The sequence below is a fragment of the Channa argus genome, chromosome 7 (genome assembly GCF_033026475.1).
Source record: "Channa argus isolate prfri chromosome 7, Channa argus male v1.0, whole genome shotgun sequence".
NCBI lineage: Eukaryota > Metazoa > Chordata > Actinopteri > Anabantiformes > Channidae > Channa > Channa argus.
The window spans coordinates 10,019,441-10,044,916 of NC_090203.1; the positions used below are offsets into that span (position 1 = coordinate 10,019,441).

General features: G+C 38.6%; 3 protein-coding genes across 13 annotated transcripts; 1 reads left to right on the forward strand and 2 right to left on the reverse strand.

Moving 5' to 3' along the window:
- Nucleotides 1-3,095: 3,095 nt before the first annotated feature.
- On the forward strand, nucleotides 3,096-9,277 carry gnb3a (guanine nucleotide binding protein (G protein), beta polypeptide 3a). 6 transcript variants are annotated; one of them, XM_067511420.1, is made up of 11 exons: nucleotides 3,096-3,312; nucleotides 4,450-4,752; nucleotides 5,070-5,250; nucleotides 6,105-6,222; nucleotides 6,372-6,517; nucleotides 6,744-6,807; nucleotides 7,064-7,226; nucleotides 7,307-7,373; nucleotides 7,465-7,666; nucleotides 7,761-7,977; nucleotides 8,111-9,277. In XM_067511420.1, the coding sequence occupies exons 4-11, from the start codon at nucleotides 6,166-6,168 to the stop codon at nucleotides 8,215-8,217; spliced, it is 1,023 nt and encodes a 340-aa protein (XP_067367521.1). In that variant the 5' UTR covers nucleotides 3,096-3,312; nucleotides 4,450-4,752; nucleotides 5,070-5,250; nucleotides 6,105-6,165; the 3' UTR covers nucleotides 8,218-9,277. The 6 variants fall into 6 exon arrangements, with proteins under 6 accessions (XP_067367521.1, XP_067367519.1, XP_067367520.1 ...); XM_067511418.1 differs by lacking the exon at nucleotides 4,450-4,752; XM_067511419.1 differs by lacking the exon at nucleotides 4,450-4,752 and having other exon boundaries at nucleotides 6,114-6,222.
- A 186-nt stretch (nucleotides 9,278-9,463) lies between these two features.
- Nucleotides 9,464-12,612, reverse strand: cdca3 (cell division cycle associated 3). Of its 4 annotated transcripts, none has more exons than XM_067511415.1 (6): nucleotides 12,467-12,612; nucleotides 11,522-11,676; nucleotides 11,319-11,439; nucleotides 10,315-11,229; nucleotides 10,163-10,230; nucleotides 9,464-10,033 (listed from the first exon to the last, which is right to left on the reverse strand). In XM_067511415.1, exons 2-6 carry the CDS (start codon nucleotides 11,651-11,653, stop codon nucleotides 9,941-9,943), a joined length of 1,329 nt encoding a protein of 442 aa, XP_067367516.1. In that variant the 5' UTR covers nucleotides 11,654-11,676; nucleotides 12,467-12,612; the 3' UTR covers nucleotides 9,464-9,940. The 4 variants fall into 4 exon arrangements, with proteins under 4 accessions (XP_067367516.1, XP_067367515.1, XP_067367517.1 ...); XM_067511414.1 differs by having other exon boundaries at nucleotides 11,522-11,672; nucleotides 12,467-12,610; XM_067511416.1 differs by having other exon boundaries at nucleotides 11,522-11,672; nucleotides 12,471-12,574.
- Nucleotides 12,613-13,195: 583 nt separating this feature from the next.
- pex5 (peroxisomal biogenesis factor 5) lies at nucleotides 13,196-24,380 on the reverse strand. 3 transcript variants are annotated; one of them, XM_067511149.1, is made up of 17 exons: nucleotides 24,143-24,380; nucleotides 22,276-22,432; nucleotides 22,115-22,153; nucleotides 21,331-21,448; nucleotides 21,075-21,221; nucleotides 20,768-20,852; nucleotides 20,310-20,400; nucleotides 19,912-20,034; nucleotides 18,790-18,903; nucleotides 18,382-18,465; nucleotides 17,959-18,078; nucleotides 17,630-17,773; nucleotides 17,141-17,211; nucleotides 15,904-16,125; nucleotides 15,623-15,788; nucleotides 15,388-15,545; nucleotides 13,196-14,388 (listed from the first exon to the last, which is right to left on the reverse strand). In XM_067511149.1, exons 2-17 carry the CDS (start codon nucleotides 22,387-22,389, stop codon nucleotides 14,142-14,144), a joined length of 2,043 nt encoding a protein of 680 aa, XP_067367250.1. In that variant the 5' UTR covers nucleotides 22,390-22,432; nucleotides 24,143-24,380; the 3' UTR covers nucleotides 13,196-14,141. The 3 variants fall into 3 exon arrangements, with proteins under 3 accessions (XP_067367250.1, XP_067367251.1, XP_067367253.1); XM_067511150.1 differs by lacking the exon at nucleotides 18,790-18,903 and having other exon boundaries at nucleotides 24,143-24,379; XM_067511152.1 differs by lacking the exons at nucleotides 18,790-18,903; nucleotides 19,912-20,034 and having other exon boundaries at nucleotides 24,143-24,379.
- Between the last annotated feature and the right edge of the window lie 1,096 nt (nucleotides 24,381-25,476).

Below are 25,476 nucleotides of genomic sequence, written 5' to 3' on the forward strand. Positions count from 1 at the left end.
CTTTTCTCTCTGTCACACACCACCATGCAATGCCATAAAAGTCGGCACTAATCTTCCCTGAAGTAGGAGTTCTGTCCTCATAATGCATCTAAGATATTACACTAAGCACCCTGGTCATCTACTGTTCTAATTACACACTTAACAGAAAAGCATGAAATTAACAACTGTAGTATTTCTTCTTTCCATATTTAAAGTGCTTAGCAGAAATTATGTAAGTTCTCACAGTGAAATCACCAAATCTGCTGTCATTATAACTGATTGCTGTGCACAGAGAGTGGCTGGCCACTCATCCATCGCTTGGGTTGCACATTTGCACTTTAATTTTTCTACTCTTTGTGGCACAACTCACTTATGGCTTGTCTATTGTTGATTTCTGCTTTATACAAGTTTATGGTGTAGCCATAACATGATCAAAGATAAAAATTAATTCTTCATTTGTGTCACAAGAGTTGTTCGTAACTAATTTAATCAAATTATCCTACGACCTCGTGTACTACACCATTTATTCAAAACACTGTTAGAACGTGAATGACCCTTTATGGATGTTACAAAATGTTAGTTTTTGGTACAAACTTCATAGGACTTTAAAAGTAATAGTAGTTATAAATGAAACTGTAAATATTACGAGTTATCAAATAGGCAGACAATTTATGGTAGTAGTAAGATCAAGACATTAATGGTCTTTATATAGAAACTCAAAATAACTATCTCTCTCCCTTTTTCTGTTTTTATCCTGCCCTTTGTCTATCTGCCTGCTAACAAATCCCTTTTTGCTGTTTTGTTTTCTCTTGGTTTTACACTCTCTCTAACAGCCTGCTTGGCCTTAAATCCATTTTTGTAAATCCAGGGACAGTCTGCAACTGTCGTCACTGCTCTCAAGTGAGCAAAGGTCAACAATTTTAAGTACAGAGCTGAATTTATCCACTATGAATCATAGAATAATGTAGGCAAATAACACACGAACACAGACACACGCACACACTGATTACAACCTCCTTTCTTGACTGAGTGGATTCCATAATCCACAGTATCACTCGCACATTGATGCTGTTTAAATGCCTTTAAATGTCTCAAGAATGTTCATATTTTACTTTACCAAAGTCTAAGGTTACTATCAGCTACAGCAGCAACCTGGGGCGGTTGTGAAGTTTGAGTCCCTCTTATTGATTTTCTGTATAGCATCTGTGTCACATATCCACTTGGAAAAGTCAAGTCATTCTTGCACAGAGTTTCTTAAAGTCACAGGGTAAAACACAACCAATAGCACAGAAAGTTTTTTAAAGATGAGGTACTTAATATACAAAAATGGCTAGGCAAGGCAACGGCTTGTCCCATCTGGGGTCTCTGATTTGGCTTACGTTTTTACGCTGGATGCCCTTCCTGCCACAGCCCTCTCATTTTTATCTGGGCTTGGGACTGGCACCAGGGTTGCCCTTGGTGGTTGAGTGGGGCCACACCTGATGGGGTGGGATTCGAGCCCGCTGCCTTCTGCATCCCAACCCAAGAAAATATCCCAGATTGGTCAAGTATGAGGCAACCTAGCCTGTGAAAAAGGATAAATAATATATAAAAAGATGGACACTGATATAATATCAGAAATATTGCACTAATAAGAAATTGATATCCATTCATTATTTGTAAACCCGTATCCTGTTTAGTGTCCCAGCTGTCATCGGGCGAAAAGCAGGGTACACTGTGGACAGGTTGCCAGTCTATCTCAGGGACAACACAAAGAAACACACTCAGACAGACAACCATTCACTCCCACAAGCAATTTAGAGTTACCAATTAACTTAACATGCAAGTCTTTGGACTGTGGGAGGAAAATTGATATGGCAGATCAAATAAGAGAATATTGCACTAAGTAGCCCAAAAGGGTCAATTCTCCATACAGGCTACAGCAGGCGAGGAAGGAAAAGGATTGTTATTGCTCAGACTAGATTACAATTTAGATAACAAAGATAGAAAGCACACTTCACCATACTTTAGAGCTACAAATATAATTGATGAGCAAATATTTACATGTGTTACTTATCTTTTGGTAACTGTCCCCATCCATAGGCAAATGTATTTATTCAGGAGTTTTATAGCTACCTAAACTTATTGATAGTTTGTTTCACAATGTTTGTTCAAAGCAAATGACTAATTATTCTAGACACAATATACAAGTAAACATAAAGGCTGATCAGACCCCTCACCTTTAAAGCATCACCATAATAAGCTTGAGCGGATGGACACTTCATGAATGAAGCAGCAGGATCACGACACTAAGACCATTTTTCATTGGTCATTTTCACTTCCTGTTCTCCTGCTTAACTTCGCTTATGGAGCTCATTCCCAGAATCTTATGCTCACTGAACCACAGCTATCTGATGACAGTGGGCACATGCTGTTCTGTTTCATAACTATTACAGGTGATTTTCCTTGGTTAGATAATGTGCAACAGCATTGGGATGCACACTTTGTAATGAGCAAGGGCAAAAATCAAAAACGGAAGCTCAAAGTTTAGGAGTTTGTTTTGTTTCGTTCCCATTTCTCACACTGACTGAAACATTACAAAGAAAACGAGATAAAAATGACCTCAGACGAAAAAGGACAGACACTACAGTTCAATACACAGTTATACTGACATGTATTCAGTATTTTATTTATGAGTATTGCTTGCATAAAAAAAGAAGCACAGGAACCTCCTTCCAAAATCCTGCAGCTATTTCTCACATTTTACTCTGTCTGATTTCTGCTCTGCCAATCTCCATCTCTGCCTGTAAACAATCTAATATTAGCTTCACCTCGGGTTTACAAAACACAAACCCCCCTGCCAGTCACAGATCTTTTAAAGACTACCTCAGTACCATAAAAAGCCATGTTCCCAGTTCCTCTATTTACCTTCTTTCCCCTCCCCTCCATGATTTCCATCTCTTAGTTTTTCATTCAGATTCACCCCAGCTCATGTCTTGTGACCCCATAAGTATGCTCTGCACCTTGTTTGGTTTTCTCTCCCTTTCAGTCTCTGTTTTTACCCCCACTCTGGTCCACCCCCACCCCCCACCCTCCCACCACTCTTTCTGTCCATCCCAGGGTTTATCCCCTCATCACTGATCTCCTTCATCCCTCCAATCCTCATCTGTTCTTCGTAGGAGCAGTGGATAGAGTGGGTGAAAGAGGAATGTCCACAGTCTGTGATATTAAAAGTGAATGAGCGGGAGAAAGTGTGGTAACACCCAAGTTAACTTATGACAAGGACCAAAGGGAGGCCACTGGAGGAAGAGTGATTAAGGATCTGTCAAAACACACTGAGAGGGGTCATAATTGGTGAGTGGTCATAGTATGGTTCTGTTTAAAAACTTTGTTGTTGGTAGTTGTCCACAGTTGTGTGTGCTCATGTGGTGAACCGTGTTTAAAAAATGAGAAGAGAATTATGTTTAGCTTTCCTAAATCCTAAAATAAAAACCAAAAAAAGTCATTCTTAATCAAAAGCATGAGTTATTAGTTTTTGAGTACAGCACACTTACAGCTATGTATGATTTTATACTGCATAGAGCATATGTCAAAATATCTCAACAAGCTCAAAAAGCAAATAAGGCAATCCCATTCGAAAATCATTTCAATACATATTATATATACTACATATACTTATTTAATTTAATTTAATTATTTGGTGTGCATAAGAATTTGCATGGGATCACTGTGCAATGCTGGTTTTGTCATGTAGATAGATAATCTGAGAGAGAAAAATATTTTATTATTGGATTCTTAATACTGTCAGATAAAATCTGCATGATAAAACTATGTGAAGTTGTTTTTTTGAATGTTTCATTGAGTGGTGTAAAATATAGAATAATAGTGATAAAATTACATGCCTAAATAATCAACTATCTACAATTTGGTAAAATAAATTCTTAGGGATTATGGAACACATATACATATTATTTGGTACTGTACCATCTTTTCACAGTACTATATGCTTTAATATGAAAATATGTAAGATAGCAAAATTTCTAGAAACTCTAACATGTAACTTAAATAGCTAGACAGAAATGTTAATTTTAACTACTACAGCAAATAATTAACTTGACAATAAATTGTGGAAATGCAGCAATCGTTGCATCAACAAACTACTACACCAGGAACAATTAGCTACCACAGGGTAACCACAATATGGCAAACTCTCTGGTAGTAAATAAATCAGTTACATTATGCAGACATATATGTATGTAATGTATGTAAGCTATAAATATATTTATATATGTATGAACAACAGCCATATTCTCAGTGTTAATTATAAGATGAAAACTTTGTTTTGCAAGTTAGACCAGGATGTGTTGGATCTGTTGCTTGGACTTGTTTCATTCACTGTTTCATTCCAACCCCAAAAAACTTCACCCTTCACCAGCACGCAGTCTTACATCTCTGTCTGTCTCGTTCCACTTCCTCCATCTGCCTCCTCAGGCATTCTCATCCCACTTTCTGCCCCCACACCCCCAACCTCCCCATCTCTTTCTCCATCTCTTATCCAGATGCAAAGAGCAGTCAATAATCGGATGAGAGCAGATTTGAGTCAAAAGGCTTCCTTTAAAATCTCAGCCAGTTGGATTTAAAACTCACTCTCCTGCCTTGCCTCTGACCTGCCCTCCCTCCCGTGGCCTACTCTTCCCTCTGGCTCTGTTAATGCACTTCACTATCCTGCAGCCCCTAGCAGTCATTTAATCACATGGAACAATGGCAGGGTCCCAGGGACAGAATGGCAAAAGGGTAATTGCAGGAGTTAAACACTCTAACATTTATTGCAACACTCATTACTGAAGCAATTTCCCATCTGGAACAAAGGCCTAAAATCCCCTGTTACCAACTTTAGAGACAATGCAGTCATCAGCAGTTTATAGCAGTTCACCCATACAGTGTCTGCTGAGGCGCTTTGGAGCTCTGCGCTACTATAAATGCACTAAATCGGCACTTTAATTTCATTTGATCATGTTTCAGGTCATATTTACTCAACTTAAAGCGTTACAGATGGGTAAAAGGTAGTTCCCAGTGCCAAAACAATTAAAGCAAATCTCTTTCTTTTACAGAGTCACTCCCTCCTTCACTCCCTTCCTCTCCTTTTCACTTCAGACAAATTAGAGGCAAATCCACTTGGTCATGTGTTTTGACAGGGACACTCATTCAAATAGTGAGAGAGAGAGAGAGAGATTGCTGCAGAGAGACATACAATAAGATCAACTATCAACTATTCCCTCCTCTGTTCTCGAGGTAAGATAAAGGAAATAGTGGTATTTAAATTATTGCCTCACATCAAAAGAGAATTTGTGATATACACTTGTGCACAGTATGTGGAGGAAGAGGTTATTTCTATATTCAATGTTGAAGTTGTTATACTGTTTTTCTTTACTATAAAATTAGCATCATGTCGTGCTTTCCTCTTTGAACTACTGTGTCTCTGTACAATCAGCTTGAGATCATGACTGTGCCTTTTCCCTTGTGCCTTGATTACATTTGTCACACTGTATGAGTTTGTCCATTAAGTGATTGGTTTACTGCTAAACATTCTCTCATTTAATCATGACATTACTAAATTCAACAACCATCAACATTAGGTGAGAGTGCTCTGGAGTGTTAAATGGCACAAACTCCCCTATCAGTGTTGTGAATTTGCTGTTAACTGAGAGTTGGCTGGCTGAGAGCCGATACACTGATGACATTATTACAGGACATGCAGGTTTGTGTGTACATTCAGGGTGAGGATGTGTGCTCACAACATGTGTTAGATTATGTGAAGGACAAATTTATTATGCTGTAAATGTCATGCATGAATGAATATTTATGTGTGTGTCTGTCTACACGTACATGGATTTACCTGTAGGTGTGTTCTGTGGGTTTCAATGTGTGCTCCTGTGTGTTCATGAAAGTTTGCAAAGTAGATGGGAGCCAGTTTGACTTGCAAAATAGCACTTACTTGGAGAAGGGAGCTAGATAGATGCTTTAAAATCCTTATGGTAGTGCTGGTAGCACAAAACACTATGATGTTACTGGACTTGTAAAAATTATTTGTTGTCTTCACTTCTGTTTTCGTTGTCCTATTTACACTCTTTTTTTTTACATTTTAGGATTTTCAGCTTTCCTGGCATCTTTCCCTGACTCCATCAGTAACGAGACCTAAAAACCAAGATGGGTGAAATGGAGCAGCTGCGAAAGGAGGTGGAAAACCTCAAAGACCAGATCACTGTCAGTGGGTCCAACAATACCATCTAAATCATCAAACCATTATGACTGTCTATTATATCATATGTGACTTTGCTTCTGAACTTCCAATATAACATTGATGTACAATGCTGGCAGTAACCCGACCACCTGTGTTTGTGTCTGCTCTTCAGGCAGCTCGTAAAGGGGTGCAGGACACAACACTGCAGGAAGCAGCCGCTGGGATCAGCGTGATGGGGCGTGTTCAGATGAAGACCAGGAAAACACTAAGGGGTCACCTTGCCAAGATCTACGCTATGCACTGGGGTGCTGATTCCAAGTAAATAAACAGCATATTGTACAAAAACTGAAAAACCACCTGAAAGACAGCCAGGAACCAGCTTTCTATTGAATTTGGCAGAATATTATATTCTGATTGGACAGTTAGATTTGTGATGATGGGTCAGGAGAACGGCTTAAAAGCTGTGTTTTTTTTCCAACACATTACATGTAACCTCTTTGTCTAACTTTCCCATTCCTATTTTTTCTAATAACTATCCCACCAGACTGTGTGTCAGTGCATCACAAGATGGAAAACTTATAGTGTGGGACAGTATCACCACCAACAAGGTAGGAAAGAGCAGTCAACAGAAGGTTTTACTGTAAAACAATGCAATGCAAAGAAACCCCATATAAAATTATTGTACGTCTAAAGATTTGCAACTTTCTGTATTGTGTTTTATAATTCATAAACCCCCTTCTTGATCAAACAGAAATGTGGTTCTGATTCACAGAGTTGACTAAGCTTAACCCCCCCAAAAAAACATTATAAAACAAATGCTAATTCATTGTTTGAAAGCACTTCACCGGTTCTCTGCGTCACCAGGTGAATGCCATCCCTCTCAAGTCATCCTGGGTGATGACTTGTGCCTATGCTCCTTCGGGAAACCTAGTGGCTTGTGGTGGTCTGGACAACATGTGCTCCATCTACAATCTCAAGGGCAAAGATGGTAATGTGAAGGTCATGCGTGAATTGGCAGCACACACAGGTAGGACAACACAGCTTGGAAAATGATCTCTTACTGATGCTCTAATGTCAAAATGGACAAATGTTTCTTTTGCTCTGCAGGTTACTTGTCCTGCTGTCGTTTCCTCAGTGACAGTGAGATTATCACCAGCTCTGGAGACTGCACTTGGTAAGAATATTATTAACCAAACTGGAATGTATGTTGCCACTTCCTTCTCTGTAGCAACAATAGAGATATTGTTTTTGGTGTTTCTTTGCAGTGTATTATGGGATATTGAGACGGGAACCCAAAAGACTGTCTTTGCTGGACACCAGGGAGACTGCATGTGCCTGGCTGTGTCCCCCGACTTCAATTTTTTCATTTCAGGAGCCTGTGACTATACTGCCAAGCTCTGGGACATCAGGGAGGGCACATGCAGACAGACCTTTGGAGGTCATGAAAGTGACATTAATGCAATTGGGGTAAGGATAAGAATGCTGCCTCAGTTGTAATCGCTGCCTTTTATTTTTTTTTCCTCAAATCAGGCCTAGTTTCTAACCTCTTTTCTTTTGTCAGTTCTTCCCCAATGGTAACGCAGTAATAACAGGGTCTGATGATGCCAGCTGCAAACTGTATGACATGCGAGCCGACCAGGAGCTAATGACCTACCAGGACTCCAGCATCATGTGCGGAGTAACCTCCCTGGCTCCCTCCCTGTCTGGACGCTTGATACTGGCTGGCTACGATGACTTCAACGTCAATATCTGGGACTCGCTTAAAGCTGAGAGAGTAGGTGAGTACACAAAGAAAAAAGAGAGAGGAAATAAGTGAATTAAGCAATTGATGTGAAGCATCCTAAGTGTTTAACTATTGGTATGGGAGGGAGTGGTGTCCATCCTATAACATGTCTTTTATTTGTGGCTCAGGAGTCCTGGCTGGTCATGACAACAGAGTGAGCTGTATCGGTGTATCTTCAGATGGCATGGCATGCTGCACAGGATCCTGGGACAGCTTCCTCAAGATATGGAATTGAGGCTGTTTCTGACCAGCAAGCAGAAAGAAAGCAGTTAACATCTGCCTGAGAAAGTTAAGGAGATAAAAAGAAATTGGAGCCTGAAGAGTGATTAGGGACGAGGAGATTCATAGGGTGAGAAGAGGGTATTTCAATTTTGCCAAGACCTATCTAATGTTGTCGAAAGGTTGTAATGTGAAGTTTTCATCATTGCTATCTCACCTTTCTTCTCACATTATTGGGGGATTTTGAGTGGCACAGGAGTGGGAGATTGTCAGAAAAGACCATTCCTCCTAAAAGTGAAATTATTGTGATTTAAATTGATAACCTATGCACATTTATCGCAGCAACTCAAACATCACCAAATGAGAAATGTTGCCAAATGAAAAGGGTAGCACACTAGATGAGACACAAATGAATATGTTTCAAGGTACAGCTTGCATAGGGTCCCACTAGCTCTAACAATATGCTGGTTTATATCAAAGCATACGTTTTATAATAGGAATAGTAAGAGCATTTGCTTTTTGTTACAGACTGTTGTTTGTTCCTAGTTTTGGTAGAATTCCAAGATGCTTACATTTACATTGTTTTCTTTTTCTAATGTTAATTCAAGTGGAATTATAGTTTGCAGATGTCAACATTTGTGTTTGAGTTGGATTGTACGTGACTCACGGACAATATTTAACATGAATTAGAGTCACGTCAGTTGGCATAGAATTTAGTAGCTAGACCTAAAAACAGATTTGGATTGGGTATACTCTTCAAAAGATGAGATAAAATGTTTTATAGTTCACCAAGCACTTAAGAAAAAAAAAAAAAAGATCCATTTGTCTCAAGACAAAACTCTGTATAAGTGATGTTGTGAATGATAACTGCCAACATGTTTAGAAAAATTGACCCTTTCCTCTGCATGGTTCTAGATAAAAGTGAAGTACAGTTTGCGTGTATACACAAAAGGATTTTCAAACTCTGGTTAGGATGTGAATTGCTTCTTATCAAATACTTGGATACACACTGTGCAAAGTAAAGAAACACCTTTCTTAAAGACTGTCTAATAAAAATAAGATTCTGCATTACACAAGTCTTGTTAATTTCAAACATTTTGAATTTTGTTTTAATTTGTCATTTAACAGAACCATTGTTAAACCCACTGGATTTCAAGTGAGCCATGAAATGTGAAATAAAAGCACCAAGTAAAAGACAAAGTACTATTAATCCATGAATGAATTTAAGTAGTTTGCATAAATGCTCACAAGCTTTTGCCATCAAAACTTAAATTCTTGATTTATTTACAGTTCATGCTAGTATTGAGCATCACTGACGCATCTCTGTAAACTGTCAAGTAGAATTGGGGAAGAGGAGAAATTGTCAAACTGAAACCATGCAAAATAAGATCTGCAGTTGTTAAAGTTAAAAACTGTTTTGCATTTTCTCACTTGTGCAAAAACAAAGTGTAACATTTAGGCATAGAAAAAAAATTAGGGCATACAGAACAAACAAGGAAATTAGAAGAGAAAGTAACAGCAAAACATTACAGGCCAGTACAAATTTTAAGCAATGGTACTAAGGCAAATAATTTTATTTATATTTACAAATAGGCAAAACTGGATTGAAAACTGCAAAAAGCTGTGGTTTAAAAGACATACACAAGAAAACAAAAGTTAGAGTAAGAGAAACTGTACACATAACACATATTTTTAAGAGATAAAAGGGATAATGAAGCAGCACTCATTGCTGAAGTGCATCATCTGTTCTCCTTATCCAGAGCCACAGCTGGAACTCTGCGGTCCATTTGTCCAAGCCTCTGTCTATCTGGGGTTGACACCTTCAGTTTCATCTGGAAAGTGAGAGAAGACAAAACAGTACATCAGCAACTGAGTCACTAAATTGTTCATTGCCATTTTAGTTTAGATACAATTAACTATGAAGATATTACTAGTAGTGAGAGCACGCTTGTGTACAGTACCTGAGAGGGTTGTTCCCTGGGGGAGTTTCTTTGTTTTAGGATCTGCAGAGGAGACCGTCCTTCCATACCTAGAAAAGAAACTAAACCTTAAAAAACAAAACAAGCCAGCATCATTTTGTGAAACAAGAAGACACAAACACACACCTACATACCTTTCTGCTTCAGCTTTCCAGGTTGTCCCTTGTTTTCATTGCTTACAGTCTTAACAGCAACACGGATGGCAAGGGGAGAGGAACCTCCTTTTCCACTGTGCCCCTGCACTCCTCTGGCTCTTAGTCCAGAGGCACCAAATCCTTTTCCCAGCCACTGAGGCTTGAACACCACCTGACTGGGACTTTTTGAATCAAAGGTGGGGCAGCGGATGCCAGTGGAGTGTTGTGGCTTTTCTGGATTGGGTAAAGTCTGTGGCTCTGATGGAGTCGATGCAAGAGGCAAGGAAGACTCTTCAACTAGTGCTTTTGTTTCTTCAGAAGGTGGCAATTTCTCCTCCTTTATTGGCTCAGCAGGGGAGGCTGGGAGTTCATCTAGATTAATGGTTGGGGAGAGCTTAACAGGGGTCTCTGGTTCAACAGTGATGGAAGGAAGAGCGTAAGAGTGATCCACACAACCGTCAGGTGTCGACACTTCCACACAATTACTGTCATGGAGCACTTCAGCAAAGACCTGTGAAACTGCTACCTCATTGCAAGTTATCAAGCTCATGCTCAGTCTCTTGTGAAGAGGAGACTCTCTTGCTTCTTCTGCCTCTTCCAGGCTAATATCTGCCTCAGTTTCTATGTCCACTTCAATCTGGGGCTCTTCAAGAAGCACAAAAGGGCTTGAGATACTCAACTTATGAAGGGGGGCCAGCAAAGGGGTGGCGAGGAGGTTAGCATGTTCAGCCAGGGAGCTGAAGGTCTGAGAAGGAAGAGGAGTCAGAAGGGGCTCAGTGGAAGCCAGCTCATTAGTTCTGATGTCCTCTTCCTCGACAGCATCACTAAAGACTTTCTGAGGCACTTTAGAGACTTTGCTTCCAGACTCGTTGTGGAAAATAATTCCCAAGCGGCGAGCAAAAGACCCAACTGTTGCTGTAGGAACAAGTGGAAGATATTCATGTTAACAGCAGTTTCCATGTTAATAAAGCCAAGTTAAAAGGTAATGTTTACCCAGTAATTACCTCTCATAACTTCCCTGACTGGAGTGCGGGTAATGCCAACTGTAGGGGAGCGGGGATCAGTGAATACAAGGGGACATTCACTTTTCACTGCAGCTGAAGTCCTGGACACAATGTCACCAACCTAAGAAATGCATTTGGTATGGTTAACATTTAAAACTTCCCTGGCAAGGCCAGAAGTATAGTAAATTAACCAGGTAACTTACCTGAATAGGAGTACGAGTGATGCCTGCTGAAGGAGAGCGAGGATCTATCAATTGACTGACTCGGCTGTTTTTGATGGCTGGTTCTGGTTTTACTGGTGGTGCCACAGCAACCTTACTCTCACTGGATCCCATGATGCTTATCTAATGATACCTGGCTCACGGGTGAACAGTATATAGTTTTACTTTAACTAACATTACTAGAAAGAAACCTTGTCTTTACCAAATCTATACATCTAACACAAAAAGATGTAAAGAGCATGAATTTATTGTAATGCAAGGAAAAACCTGGGACTCAAGTGATCTACTTAATTGGCAATCTGAACACTCAATGATAAAATGTAAAACTTACTTGAAATAAAAAAAAATTTTAAATAAATTAAATAAAATAAAAAAACACACCACGACACACACAAGCAAAATATTGTCTGTTGACCAAAACTAGTCCCTGTTTTAGGAAAAGTTGGTAAGTATGTATAGAGATCCGCATTTATATAAGCATTTAGTCATTTTAACCCCAACCCAGGCAAAACATTCACATTTAGCAGACGTTTTTATCCAAAGCAACTAACAAGTGAGGTACAAGGCGAGGGAAAATCTAAGTCAAGAGGAAAACATCAAACATAACTCCTATCAGAAGAGTGTTTACATCTCATGAGAAATCAAGACTACGCATCAACAAGATTACACATTGTTATTTGTTTATACAACTTACTTTGCTATTACCCCATTTCTAAGGTTAAATTATATTTTAGGGAGTGCAGAATTGGCTAGAAAAAGCTAATAACAAGCTAGCTAAGTTAACGTCAGTTAGCGTGATTTGTTATAATGTGATATTATAGTTGAACCGTTGACCGTGATGATATAGACACAGAATGTGTATTGCTTAATCTTGTATTAACCAAGTCTGCTATAACTTATATTTAATGTAATTAAACCTTTTCTTACCTACAATGAACAGATGTGAAGATGTACTTCTCTTCGTTATTTCCACACGAAATAAACAGGGAAACGCTGACTTTTAAAACTTTTAAATGGTGAGGTTGGTTATGTTATTTTTAAATGAACCAATCAGCGCACGCCTACCTTCTGTCTCCTGGAGCTGATTGGCTCAGAACACGGCGTTCCTGAATTGGGCGTGGCATTATGCTGATGTCACATTTGGCCGTTTAAATAAATGCAATATTTATCACGTGGAATATCAGGGACCTTCTTTCGTGACAGTTGGCCAGAACAGAATACCTGAGTATATCACAATGATATGCCACCAGAATAATTATACTAATAGACTTTTATGATGTTTAATTATCAGCAAATAATGAGCTGTGAAAAACATAAGATTTAGTACTTTTGAATTTAAATGATGCATTATTGAACTCAAGACAAGCCTATGCAAAAATAAAATTATAAATTATATATTTAAATGATTAACTATTAATATTAAGAAACACAATCTTGAACTTTTGGATACAATAACAAAATTTAAACACTAATTGTACTTATTTTTCTTCAAGTGAAACCTCAAGTTGTAAATAGTTCAATATAATTTCACACATTTCTCATAACACTTGCTGCTATTATTTTTATTTGATATTTGTAAAACTATTAAGTTGGCTATTTCTTTGAAACCTGATCAATTTGTTGGCTTACTCTTGGCAATAACAAAAATCACTTACAGATGTTCAAAATCAAAGCTTTATTGCTGAATATCATATTAAACATTGCAGTCAGGACATAACTAGCCTGAAAACAATTATAGTGCAACAATTATGTTACAATACACAATATGGCATGTAGCATTATTTTACAATGAAGTAAGTCGTTTACAAGAGTGATATGAAAATAGCACGAGAGGGAGGAGCCCAGAGAAATCCGTCTTAATGATATTACAATTATATGTTCAGTTCATGATTAAGACACACACACACACACACACACACCATCACAATAGTAACAGTCTTGCTGGTTGTCAGTTCATTGTCCTGGCTGATGAAATATTAGGAAAAAAAAAAGAACTGGAGCATTTAAAAAAAAAAAAAAAAAAAAAAAGCTGCTTTAGCACTGACTAGTGTTTGCTCTATGAACCCTCAGAATGGCAAGAGCACCTTAATAAGGACTAGTACTTTTCTTTTCAATGCTACAACAATATTGTACCTTTAATATGCATAACTGCAGTACATTTACTATCTGCTCAAAAACTAGAGCACTAAATGACATGATAAACATAATGGTCCACTTTGCTGGTTAGTGAATACAGAAGTAATTCACTCATTTTTATTATTACCACTTTCTCCATTGAAAACTAATTTCAAGTCAATATAACTGACATTTCAATAAACCCAGTTCTCTGTATCAACAGAAAGGAAGAAATCAGTAAATGTCAAAAGTGTAAAAATACAGTGACAAGGCTGCATTTTTCAGTTAGAGTCTAATACTGTAAAATGTGACAGAAGCAAACGTGACTGCAAGATGATGTCTCTATGTTGATGGATAATTCACAGTGTCATCCTCCTCCATTTCTGCCTGTTACTAGTCTGATTCTTCTCTGCTTCATTCAGTCACCCAAACATATCTCTCCCAGAAAAAGACATTCACACTCAATGAGCCCCTCCCTGACTGGTTTTCATTCAGTCCCACCTTCCACTTCTCTCTGGCAGAAGTGAGCCAGCAATGTGTCCAAGTCCCTGCGATCAGCAGCAGCATACAGAGAGCTCTCTCCCATCATGCTGAGAGCCATACGCAGGGTGGACCAGATGTTGTCAGACATCATAGTTGCAGCAGCACCTCCGGGTCCCCTCAAAGCTCTTGCTCCATCTCCGGCAGCCTGGCGCTGTAGTGACAAAGCTTCAAGGAAGTGCTCCACTGCCTCTCTGCAGATTAAGGAGAAAGAGGACAGGATACATTTTTCATTTCAAACAGATTAATATTTATATCAACTGAAATATTCAGTTATTAAATGAATAGGTTATTGGCTTGTAAAACACATTTCCCAATTTCTTTAATACAAATAAGCCCTAAGTCAAATTAGGTTTAATCACATTTGAACCTTTTCTACAGAATTCTCAGTTTAACTTAGATAGATATCTATCTATGTGTGTGGGGGGGCCTCCTTTGTGTGTTCAGATAAAACGTCAGGTAGCTTGGGTCCCACCTATTGTGAGGTTGTTCAGTGTTCCTGATAATAGCCTATACACATTTGTGAACATTTAAATTGTTGTCATTCCGACTGTCTAAAATTTGAATTTAGTTTTGTTCTAAACCTAACAGCTATCACAGAGATTTCCTGATTAAATAAACCTTAAGTTACAAACTACATCCTCCAAAATGACCAAGACTGAAAACTGAACAATTGAACCATCATGAGAAAAGAACTAAGGGCTATGGTAATATTGTGACTGGTTTAAGTGTATTTTTAACTGCTAATGCCATCTAGTGGAAGTAAAAGCAACATTTTAGCTTTTCGATTGATGGTAGGAGACTGGGCTTTAAAATATGATCCTGCTTTCATTGTTCTGAGTGTGTCACTTCTTCCATTTCTGATTATCTTCTTCAAAGTTTGTACTGGTATCCAACAATGCTTCAAAAATATTTTTAAATCCTTTTATAGCTTCACGAAGGTTTACTTTCTTCATTTCAAAGTCTTCCAAAAAGTTAGCCGAATGTGTATTAAAAATATTATGTTAATGAAAAAAAAAAAATCTTTGTTTTACTGAAAGGAGAAATAAACTTTTTCACTTTTGTGTCAACAGACATTAGGAGGTAATGTTTACATGATATTTTCCTTTAAAAGATAAAAGCTGACACACCTGTTTGCTGAGAGGACTTTTTTCAGCAGCATGCACATCTAAAAATTACAACTGCTTCCTCACCTGTGTGCTCCTAAGTTGACACAGCTGATGCCCAAGTTGTAGCGACTGCGGACAAAACCAGGCTGCAGTTCCAGAGCTCTCCTGTAAGCTGCCACTGCCTCCTCTGAGCGGCTTCCATTGGCCAGCGTGGCACCCAGCTTATTCCATAGCAAGTAGTCCTGAATAACAAGGAGAGTTCAGAACACAACACAGTGAAGACAAGTGTTTAGAAATCAGCACTGTCTTCTACACTAACCTGTGGTGTTACAGAGAGAGCAGCGCTGAAACAGTCCACTGCCTTGTCATACTCTCCACTGAGGTTGAAGAGAACTCCCAGACCACATTGCAGCTGGGGGTCCACCTGGGCTGGGTCAGAGTTAGCTGCACGCAGGAACAGCATCTGGACCTCAGTAAACAAAGATCTGTGCAAAAATGCAGGAGAAAACTTGCAAGTCAGAAAAGAGATTATGGAAATATTTTGGAATCACTAGATGCTGGTATATTCTGCTCTGAATTCCACATGTATACAGTACTCACTCTGGCAGCAGTGACCCAAACCTGTCTCTCTCCTTCTCCCTTTCTCTACCACCATCTTTTTGGTGTTCAGACTCACTATGCTCCCACACAGTGTGATATTTTGGATTGTGCTTTAGCCAGTCACGAAGAGTCTCACAGGCCTGCCTGTGCAGTGATTCATTAGTGAAACTGACAGCCAACGCCATCAGAGCAGTCAGGTTGTCATTCTTCAGCTCTATACATCTTATTGGGAAAAAACAAAATAAAAAAAATAAAATAAATAAAAATCAGGCAAGAAACAATATGCAACTTTTATAAATTTTCTAATACCTTACAGTGTAACATTTGAAAATTCAATTTACAGAAAAGGCAACGGAATGGACCTTTGCTTTTTATAAAATAATCAAAATGTGATGTAGGGACATTTACTGACAGAAGTTATCTTTAGTATTTAAAAATAAATAGGAATATTACCAAGATATCTCTGCCTCCTATGGTCCAGAAGAAGTATAGACAATTAATCTGCAATACCTGAGGCGTAGTTGCCTCAGGTATTGCAGATTAATTGTCTATATATACACCATACATGTTATTTCCAATTTTTTATGCAATTAATGTATTATCTGTAAATACTATAATTAGTCTGTCTGGACCAAGTTGCCTTTCATTTATAATACATTTTCCATAATCAAATCACACACACACTTTTCACTTGCATCTTTTTAGAAAGGTTGCAGCAAAATCCTGTAAGAGTTCGCCCCCTAGAGGGACTGATTATTAAACCAACATGGGCATATGGGCCAACCAGGGTTTCCTCGGTTTTTTTCTATATGTTGTGTAATGTGTATCATGTACTGTACTGTATTGTATTTTGTTATGTGTTACGACTGATGATGTCATTAGTGATATCATTTGGCTTTGATGGTTGCCTTTGTAGTTTACCTTTTAAGTTTATTGTCAAGGAAACAATGCATAGCAAGGTTTTGTTACATGAGAAACGAGTTCTGTGGGTTAGCTATCCTTTCAGAAACAGGTTCTTTGGGTTTAGCCATACTTTGAGACGCTTTTTTTGAATAAACAGCTTCTGAACGTGTTTGAGAGATTACTGTTCTTAAACTTGTATGTACAATTAGTCCGTAATTAGCTAATTTGAGAAGCAAATACAATATATGTTCGTCATACAACGATCTCCGGAGTGAGGTACTTGTGTGACCATCAGACACAAGATTGCCTCTATTTTGCAATTGTGAATTCTGACCTGCGGAGGGCACTGATTGCAGCAAATTCTTGCTCATTCTCTGCCTGACAGGTTCCCAGATATTGCCAAGCCTACACACACACACACACACACACACACACACACACACACACACACACACACACACACACACACACACACACACACACACACACACACACACACACACACACACACACACACACACACACACACACACACACACACACACACACACACACACACACACACACACACACACACACACACACACACACACACACACACACACACACACACACACACACACACACACACACACACACACACACACACACACACACACACACACACACACACACACACACACACACACACACACACACACACACACACACACACACACACACACTCAGGGAAACAGTGCTAGTAAGTTAAGTAAGCAGGGATATTGCATTGACAAATTCATTAATAAGAGGTTGACAGAATATTTTTAAATGAGATTCTTACCAGCTGATTGTCTGGTTCCCTCTGTACAGCACTTTCAAAAAAACGTACAGCACCAGGGATGTCCCCTGCCTCCATCCTCTTCACCCCTTCTGACAAAGGGTCTGGGTGGGATAAGTATGGGTTGTCCTCTTCAAACTGATAACCCTGGGACAAACAAGCAAAAATAAAATGCAAAATGCAATTCATAATGCAAAGGCTGGTACATAAATACAGTAATATACTGTAAACTTTTAACAGGGAAAGTTGTATGAACGAAAATGCTGAAATCCTCAAAAACAAACAGATTGGATTTCTCAGCAAATAGTATTATTGAGCAGGTTGACAGCTACCTTGTCATAAGATGTGCTGAGTAGCTGATCAAAGTCAGACAGCCAGGGATGGCTCTCTGCATCCCTTTTTGCCATCTCCTCCCACTCTTGCTGCAGCTTCTCCCAGAAATCTACATCACTCTAACAAAATGACAGAGATGAAAAAAAAAAAAAAATTGTTACTTTACAGATTGTGTTCTCTCAATATATCATACTGTATTATAGAAATACTTGACCTTTATTTCTCCAAGTTAGAGATGAGTGTGAATTGATGGCGTTTTGAAGCAAAATTTTAAAAAAGTTGCTTGCACCTTGATGTTAATAGTTTTCCTTTTTATTTCCATTTATAAATCTTCTAGGAGAAAATGTCCTTTGATCTCTACACCTTACCTTTCTCCAAAGAATACACAGTTGAGTTAGCTTTGGGTAACGGCTTTGAATTACCTCAACTGCAGCTTTGGCTTGTTGGAAATCTGGTCCTGATGTGGTGAACTGGTCTACCCAGGCTTCAGCTGACTCCTCTGAAACCTGAATAACAATGACAGTGGTTGACTCAAGTCGGCGTGTACTGGCTAAAAAAAAAAATTTGAGTTTTGATTGTGTACATTCAAACAGGAAAAATATACAGGGGAAGTGAATGGGCAGGAAGAAATGTTGAAAGAAAAAACAACACAGAAAAGTTTAGTTTCCTCCAATCTCTTCCTAATTAACTACTACTCTTATAATCAGATAGAAATGCACTCAACGACAACAAAACAATGGCATGTTGAGTGTATCCTTTTTTCAATGTGTAGAACAAAAGACATAAATAGCAGCTAAAAACTATCCCTGGCATGACCATAGAGGTCCTACCTGCCTGACGACCTTGGCCCACTGCTCTGCCTGCTTAGCTTTAGTATTTTCAATCTTCTCATTCCTCTCTGGGGGTTCCAAGGGAAGACTCCCTCCCCCATTCTCCATCAGGTACTATGGGGGTAGGCGAGGAGGGGTGGCAGTGGGGAATGGGACAATGTTTTGAGGAGGAGGGAACAGTTGGTGAGGAGGGTTTTTTTTGAGATTGGGTAATTTAAGGAAGTATGAGGAGTAGATGAATGTTGGTTGTTAAATGAGGGAATGGCAAGCCGAGAGTTTGAAGGCAGGTCAAAAAAGTAATATATAAAAATTAGAGGGGAAATACAATGGAGCCACAGTTAAAAGGATATTCATCATAAACAGGACTGAGAGCTACACATGCACTGTATGACATTCAACCCTTCTACTGTAAAGAAAAGAAAAATAAAATAGATGAAAAGTTAGTCAAGATAAAAATGCAAACACTGAAAAGTCAAAATTATGAAACAGTAAATCAAGGTTAAGGTTTGAATAAAAGGCAAAACTTAAAATTTTGTCTGTAACATAGAACACTTTACAGATTAAAAAAAATAAGCTACAGATTAAAATGTATTGTGAAATGTATAAAAAAAATGAGGCAGAATGTAAAACTAAGATGAGATAAGTTGCAAAAAAGAAAAACATCTGACTTTATTACATAATTTTGATTTGTGAGCATTTGTGTTTTTTTTTTTTTCAAATCCAGCTTTTAATCTATTTTGCTTTCCTTGAGTAGAGCATGTACCATATCATATTGTTAAGTCAGGGAAATGTAATGAAATCCAAAATCTGGCATCAGCCTTTTTCTGCGTCAAGTATTAATAACTTGATTTAATCTAAAAAAATAATAATTGAATGCATTAGAAGCTAATAGTCCTCTCCTTGCTGAACAAGTTCCATCTGCACCGCTGTGCAGCCTTGAGTTTCATATTACAGGACGTGTAGTGGCTGCTTTTGGTTACATTTGTGGAAAATGTTACTCTGCATCAGATACTGAGGTGATGAGTCACAAGGCAAAGTCTATATTGTAAAAGTGAACCAAAGTTATTCCTCATTGGGTTCCCAGTTGCAACCATCCCCTCCTCAGTTGGCAGTGACTCGTACCTGGTTGAAGTTGGAGGCCCAGTTCTGAGCCTCCTCGGCCTGAGCTTTATCTGTGAGCTGTTTGTCTGTTCTGCTCTCCACTGTGACACTGCCCTCGCCAATCTGCCTAATGAATCGCAGGAACTACACAACAACGAAAAAAAAAGCATTTGCCATTATACTTCGTGAGTAATTAGGTTTATAGTAATATAATGCTTGTTTCTTTCCAAACCAACACTTTTCTTCCTGAAATTAGACAATAACCTTGGAAAAAAAAAGGTTGTATCCTCACCATTACAGATATGCTGCAAATAAACTACTCATCTAAACGTTAAAGAAAAAGAGAAAAAAGATGGGGATAGTTGTGAAAAAGGAATGACAGATGGTTTAAAAGGACTGTCAAACAGAGAGCTGCTCACCTCTGTGTTTTGTAACTTGGGGTCTTCAACTTTTGAGACAAGTTCACTGGCTGTCTGCCTCAGTTCATCTCCTGGTTGATATTCCTTTGTCCTGTTAGGTTAACAACAAGAAACGTAAAGGATATTACACTAGAGGAAGGAGTAAGGAGTAGTTTCTTTTTTAGAAGAAACTGTTCTAGTTTATTCAACATATGTAGGCTGAAGCTAGTTGGTATATAGACATCTGATAGTCTATGAGCCCTCCACTTTTAGAGGTTTGCATGCAGTCATGGTTGGATGTTTTCGAGATCATTAGACAAGAACTTCCATAAAATCTTTTCCCCATCTGTGCCCTTATTCACTCCCTCTATAAGTTTTCTACATTTACAGCTGTGTCCCTGAAGTAGCAATTTTTATAAGGCATTTTTAATCTGCAAACATTTAACACTCTACGTATGTCCCCCAGTCCCTGTACTAACCATTCATTCTCCTTGTCACCCAAATCTCCAAGCCACAACTTCTCCTCAGACTGTTCCAAATACTCCTCTGCCCAGCGTCCAGGATCTAGAGCAAAGGGGAAAAAAAAGGATAAGGGTAACACACCAAGGAGATACAAATTTGAAACTGACTTCCAAATCAAAGATAAAAGTACTTATCTCAGGCAGATTTACTCTGATGTAACAAAGTTGATTTGACAGAACAATGATGACTCCAGAAAGATGAAGTGTATATGTTATGCATTCTTGCAGTGTGGAAAAAAAAGCAGCTGTAATAAGTTCAAGCTACCTGCGGCCTCTGCGATAAACTCCCTTGTCCAATCGGCATCTGTTGCATCACTAAGAGTGACTAATCCCGGTGCGGAGCCAGAGTCTGAACCTGAGAGGAACTCTGCTGTCCAGTCACCAGAGAGAGCCAATGCTGCCACATCTGGAGCTTTTTAAAGAAGAATTTGTGGTGCTTAAAATACTAAAAACATTTAGACTCACTGAACTGAAACCAATAGATTAAGTAGATGAGAGAAACAATAATGATAAAGTTGTACCTCTCTGTGGCGCTTGTCTGTAGCTCTGCTGGTCAATCTGCTGCATTTCCTCCAACAGCTGACCCATGTCAAATGTGTGGGGGGGTCGTGGGGGTGCCTGAAGGAACTCATTCACCAGCTGCAGCAAAGGAAAACATGGTTTTACACTTAATAAATATGTTGTACTTTTTAGAAACTGTTCATTCACCAATCAGCCATAACTTTAAGACCACCCACCTAACATTAAATAAATTCCCTTTCACCGCTGTTACCAAACAGAGAATGTACGGCACATGACCTGTGAAGGTGTTCTTTAGTGTCTGACTTTTGCAGCTGATTCTTATAGTGCTTTAAGTTGTGAGGTGCAATGCACTGCAAAGCTTTTCTACTGGATCAGACTACATTGACCAGCCATAACTTCCCACATGCATCAATAAACCTTGGACGCCCACAAATCAATCCCTAGTGACCTGATCTCATAAGAGCTGCAGTTTTGGAGTTGCTCTGACCCAGTTTTCTAGCAGTTATAATTCAGCTCTTGTCAATGTCACTAAAATCATCATACTTGTTTTTCTTTTAGAACTTTACCTGGTGCCTATTTACTCCCCCCCAGTTTTATTTACTTCATTTACAGTTTTATTTACTTTTTATTTACTGGTTATAATGTTATGTCTGGTCAGGGTTTATAGACAAACATTTGAAAGTGCCTTAGAGTGTAAAACTTCTTATCTTTCTTATCATTGTTTAAACAAAGTTTTTGCTTTTTTTAAGTATGCTGAATATTGAAGAGAACACAAATACAAACCTCTTCTTCAGTTGCAATTTCAATGGGAGTGGGGGGTATCTGAGAAAATAAATGTAAAATAAGATATAATAACATCTGTCTGCTATCACACAACAGTGTCACGACAAGGTTGAAACATGTGAACTTTAGAGAAAATTATGTAGCTAATATATTCTGCTCACTGTAGGCGTTGGGCGGTGCCGCCATGCCCCCCCTTCCTTTGCCATGTGGCTGGTCAACTTCATGAGGGGATTGGCTCCCCCGCATTCTGCCTCCACCAACTCCCGCATTGCCATGGCAACACAACGACAAGGCAAACCTAATCAGACTACCTGAAAACTGAGAAGGGAGGGAGTGCATGCATAGTTCAGTTTCAAAATTTGCTTAAACACAGCACGGGAAAAGCATTAGTGTGGTACTACAGTTTAAAGAAGATCTCCAAAGGTAAACTGTACACTCTTAGGATTAATTGCAAAGAGAAGATGACAGCAGTTCAGACCCTGAAAAAAACTGAAGCAGAGATAGTGCCATTTGTTAAACTGCCAAATTCAATAGGATAAGTATTTGTAAGTCCAAAACAAAATCTAAGAAGACACCAGTTGATACAGACCTACTTCAAATGTTAAACCTTGGTAATCTTTATAATTTCACTGTAATAAAATTCAGGAAAAATTAAAACAAAAAATAAAGTGATCCTAGTTTAACAGTAAAAAAATGTAGGGTTTCCACGCAGCACAGTCAGCCTAATGTCAAAAAAAAAAAAAAAATAAGCTCCATCTGCTTTTTTCTGGCTTAGACTGAACAATTAATACGGTGGATATGATAGCCCTGCAGGCACAAGCATCCACAGCACATTTCAATTCAGCAGATTTTAGCTTTTAACTGCTGCCTTAACAACATGAAAAGGTTTCAAACCTGTTGAAACTCTTGAAAAATTAGAGCAAGGTATTGACTAAGTGACTTGACATATCAGTACTGAAGCTCTAAGTATTGTGTTTGGAATGTTATAAATATCATGGAAATGATAGAGTCCTGGAATCAGATCACAGCATCAATATTATATTCCCATTTGGTTCTCATTCATGTTGTAATGCTGTAAAGGCAAAACAAACAAAAGGTGACATTAATGTAGTCCTTAAATAGGAAATTATTACATGTGATAAAAGAGGAAAACCTGCGGCTAAACTGAGTGGCCTACTTCCAGGTCCAGAGATGAACAACTAGCTGACATACTTTAACACATGCTGTATTACTTAACATTAAATCCCTATTGGAGGGATACAGAATGATTACAATCTTCATAATGAGCTGTCAGGAACAGAAATACAAATACAACCGAAAACATCTGAATAGGGATACACCTCTATAAAATACTCCTGTTCATCACTCTGAATTCTAGTCTATAAATGTAAGTACAATGTAGTCCTACTAATTCAAGCAGCTGCTGCATGATGATTAGGGTCAAAGTAAGAGGATTAATATTAGATTAGATAATAATACACACACAGAGTTATCACAGACAGGTAACTGTAGTCTGTTTATTTGCCCACTTGCATAAATTATCACACACTTGCTAGATCCAGCAGCTGTGGATGATTTAGCCGTTGAGCTTTGTAGCTTCACATACATTCTACATTTACTGAGCTAGTTCATGTACTTATTGACAGTTTAATCACCAGTGCGGACCTGAGAGCGGCCCAGTGAGCCCAGGCTTCAGGTGCAGACATGTTTTTTTTTTTTTTAATCAAACTGCTGTCATGTGTCCGTTCAGTGGAATTACTGGAAGCAGTGAGTGAACACTAATGGCACTGAAGCTAACTGTTGTTTCTGTAATAAACCATAACGATCGCTTGGTAAACATTTTTCAGTGCATTTCAATTTAAGTAACCGACATTCATTAAGTAGCGAGTAAAAATAACAAATACAAAATTATCGACCGGTCTGGCTTCTAGCAATAGCGCTGAGCTAGCGTTAGCTGACACTAGCTAGGTCATTCCTGTATGCGACCACAGAGGCAAGAACACACGGGTATCATGATGTTCTTCTCACCGCCGACAGCTGCTGCCGTAGCCGAGCCAAGCCGACCGTCCCTCCTCTCCGGCCTGTCTTCCGAGTCTGACTTTACAACCGTATCACGTCTATAGCTGCCGCATCCAGCGTGACAAAACTCCCAGTAAGCGTCGGAAACCAGCGGCTGTGCGTACGGAGCGACGGTCTTTTATTTACCTTCCTCCTCCATGACCCACAAAACCCTCCACCGATCGCTCGCAGTGTCGCGTACCATTAACGTTACGTTTGGTATTCTCAGACGGGCTTACGTAAGAAGATGACGCAGGCCGATTGCACCAATGCTAACGTATGGTAAAAGATTTTTTTTTTACGTAATAAAAAGCTTTTGCGCCGGAGATCAGAATCCATAAAATCGGGAGTTCGGCAAGATTATGGTTTCTAGGTACAAAAAAACTATTATGGAAGAAAATTAGACAGTAGCAGTAAAATGTTAAATTAATTTGCATCCGATACTGATGTTTAAATGCTAATGCTAATGTGTCTGTTACTTGAATATAAAACGTGCCTTTTCTAAGCATGGTTAAAATCATTTAATTTCTATAAAACATTCCTAAATACAATAATATTATATTTTAACTTAAAAAGTATTCAGATGCTTTACTTAAGTAAAAGTTGCATATCAGCCTTTGCTACAAAAATTAGTCGTGTGTAGTTGGACCCCTCTGTCACAGATTAGTTTATAGCACGTTGGTTTATTTCTGTTTCCCAGGTGATTATATTTAAATACCTGTAATTATCCAAAAAATAACAACACGTATTTAAAACGAGTCTAGAGAAATTATAAGCTGCTGCAGCAGGACATTTTCCTTTTTTAATACCCCATTTATTGTCACTCCAGTAGACTAAACTATACCAATCACTAAAACCAGTTCCATCAGCTACGACAGCAAAATGCTTCTAACATATTTCTTGCATCCTGATGCACACTGTTGCATCAGTATAAGCAGTCTCTCTCCCAAAATTAAAAAAAATAATCTGGTGCATGTCTAGACAAATGTTGCTACTAATATCTATGTACTTTTATTTAGGTACAGTTTGGGAATAGCATATGTTTTCTTTTTGAGTATTTTAAATGTAAAGGACCAGAATACTACTTTCACCACTGATTATTTAGCAATACTATCCACCCATACACACCCATACACTATCTGTGACTGCTTTATCCTGTGTAGGGTTGCAAGGAGGGTTAGAGCCTATTGATAGGCTCCTGGGAAAGGTGAAGCTGTTGTAGGATTTTAGTTATTTTCCATCAGTGCTCATATGTATATATATATATATATACATTATGTATATATATATATATACTTTATATA

Coding starts and splice junctions, on each gene's coding strand:
- gnb3a (XM_067511420.1), top strand. CDS start 6,166: ATGGGTGAAATGGAGCAGCTGCGAAAGGAGGTGGAAAACCTCAAAGAC. Junction 7,227..7,306: donor TGAATTGGCAGCACACACAG/GTAGGACAACAC, acceptor TTTGCTCTGCAG/GTTACTTGTCCTGCTGTCGT. Junction 7,374..7,464: donor AGCTCTGGAGACTGCACTTG/GTAAGAATATTA, acceptor GTTTCTTTGCAG/TGTATTATGGGATATTGAGA.
- cdca3 (XM_067511415.1), bottom strand. CDS start 11,653: ATGGGATCCAGTGAGAGTAAGGTTGCTGTGGCACCACCAGTAAAACCA. Junction 11,440..11,521: donor TCACTCGTACTCCTATTCAG/GTAAGTTACCTG, acceptor TGCATTTCTTAG/GTTGGTGACATTGTGTCCAG. Junction 10,231..10,314: donor TGGAAAGCTGAAGCAGAAAG/GTATGTAGGTGT, acceptor TTTCTTTTCTAG/GTATGGAAGGACGGTCTCCT.
- pex5 (XM_067511149.1), bottom strand. CDS start 22,389: ATGGCAATGCGGGAGTTGGTGGAGGCAGAATGCGGGGGAGCCAATCCC. Junction 20,401..20,767: donor GGTGACAAGGAGAATGAATG/GTTAGTACAGGG, acceptor TTAACCTAACAG/GACAAAGGAATATCAACCAG. Junction 15,789..15,903: donor TTTGGGTCACTGCTGCCAGA/GTGAGTACTGTA, acceptor ATTTTTGCACAG/ATCTTTGTTTACTGAGGTCC.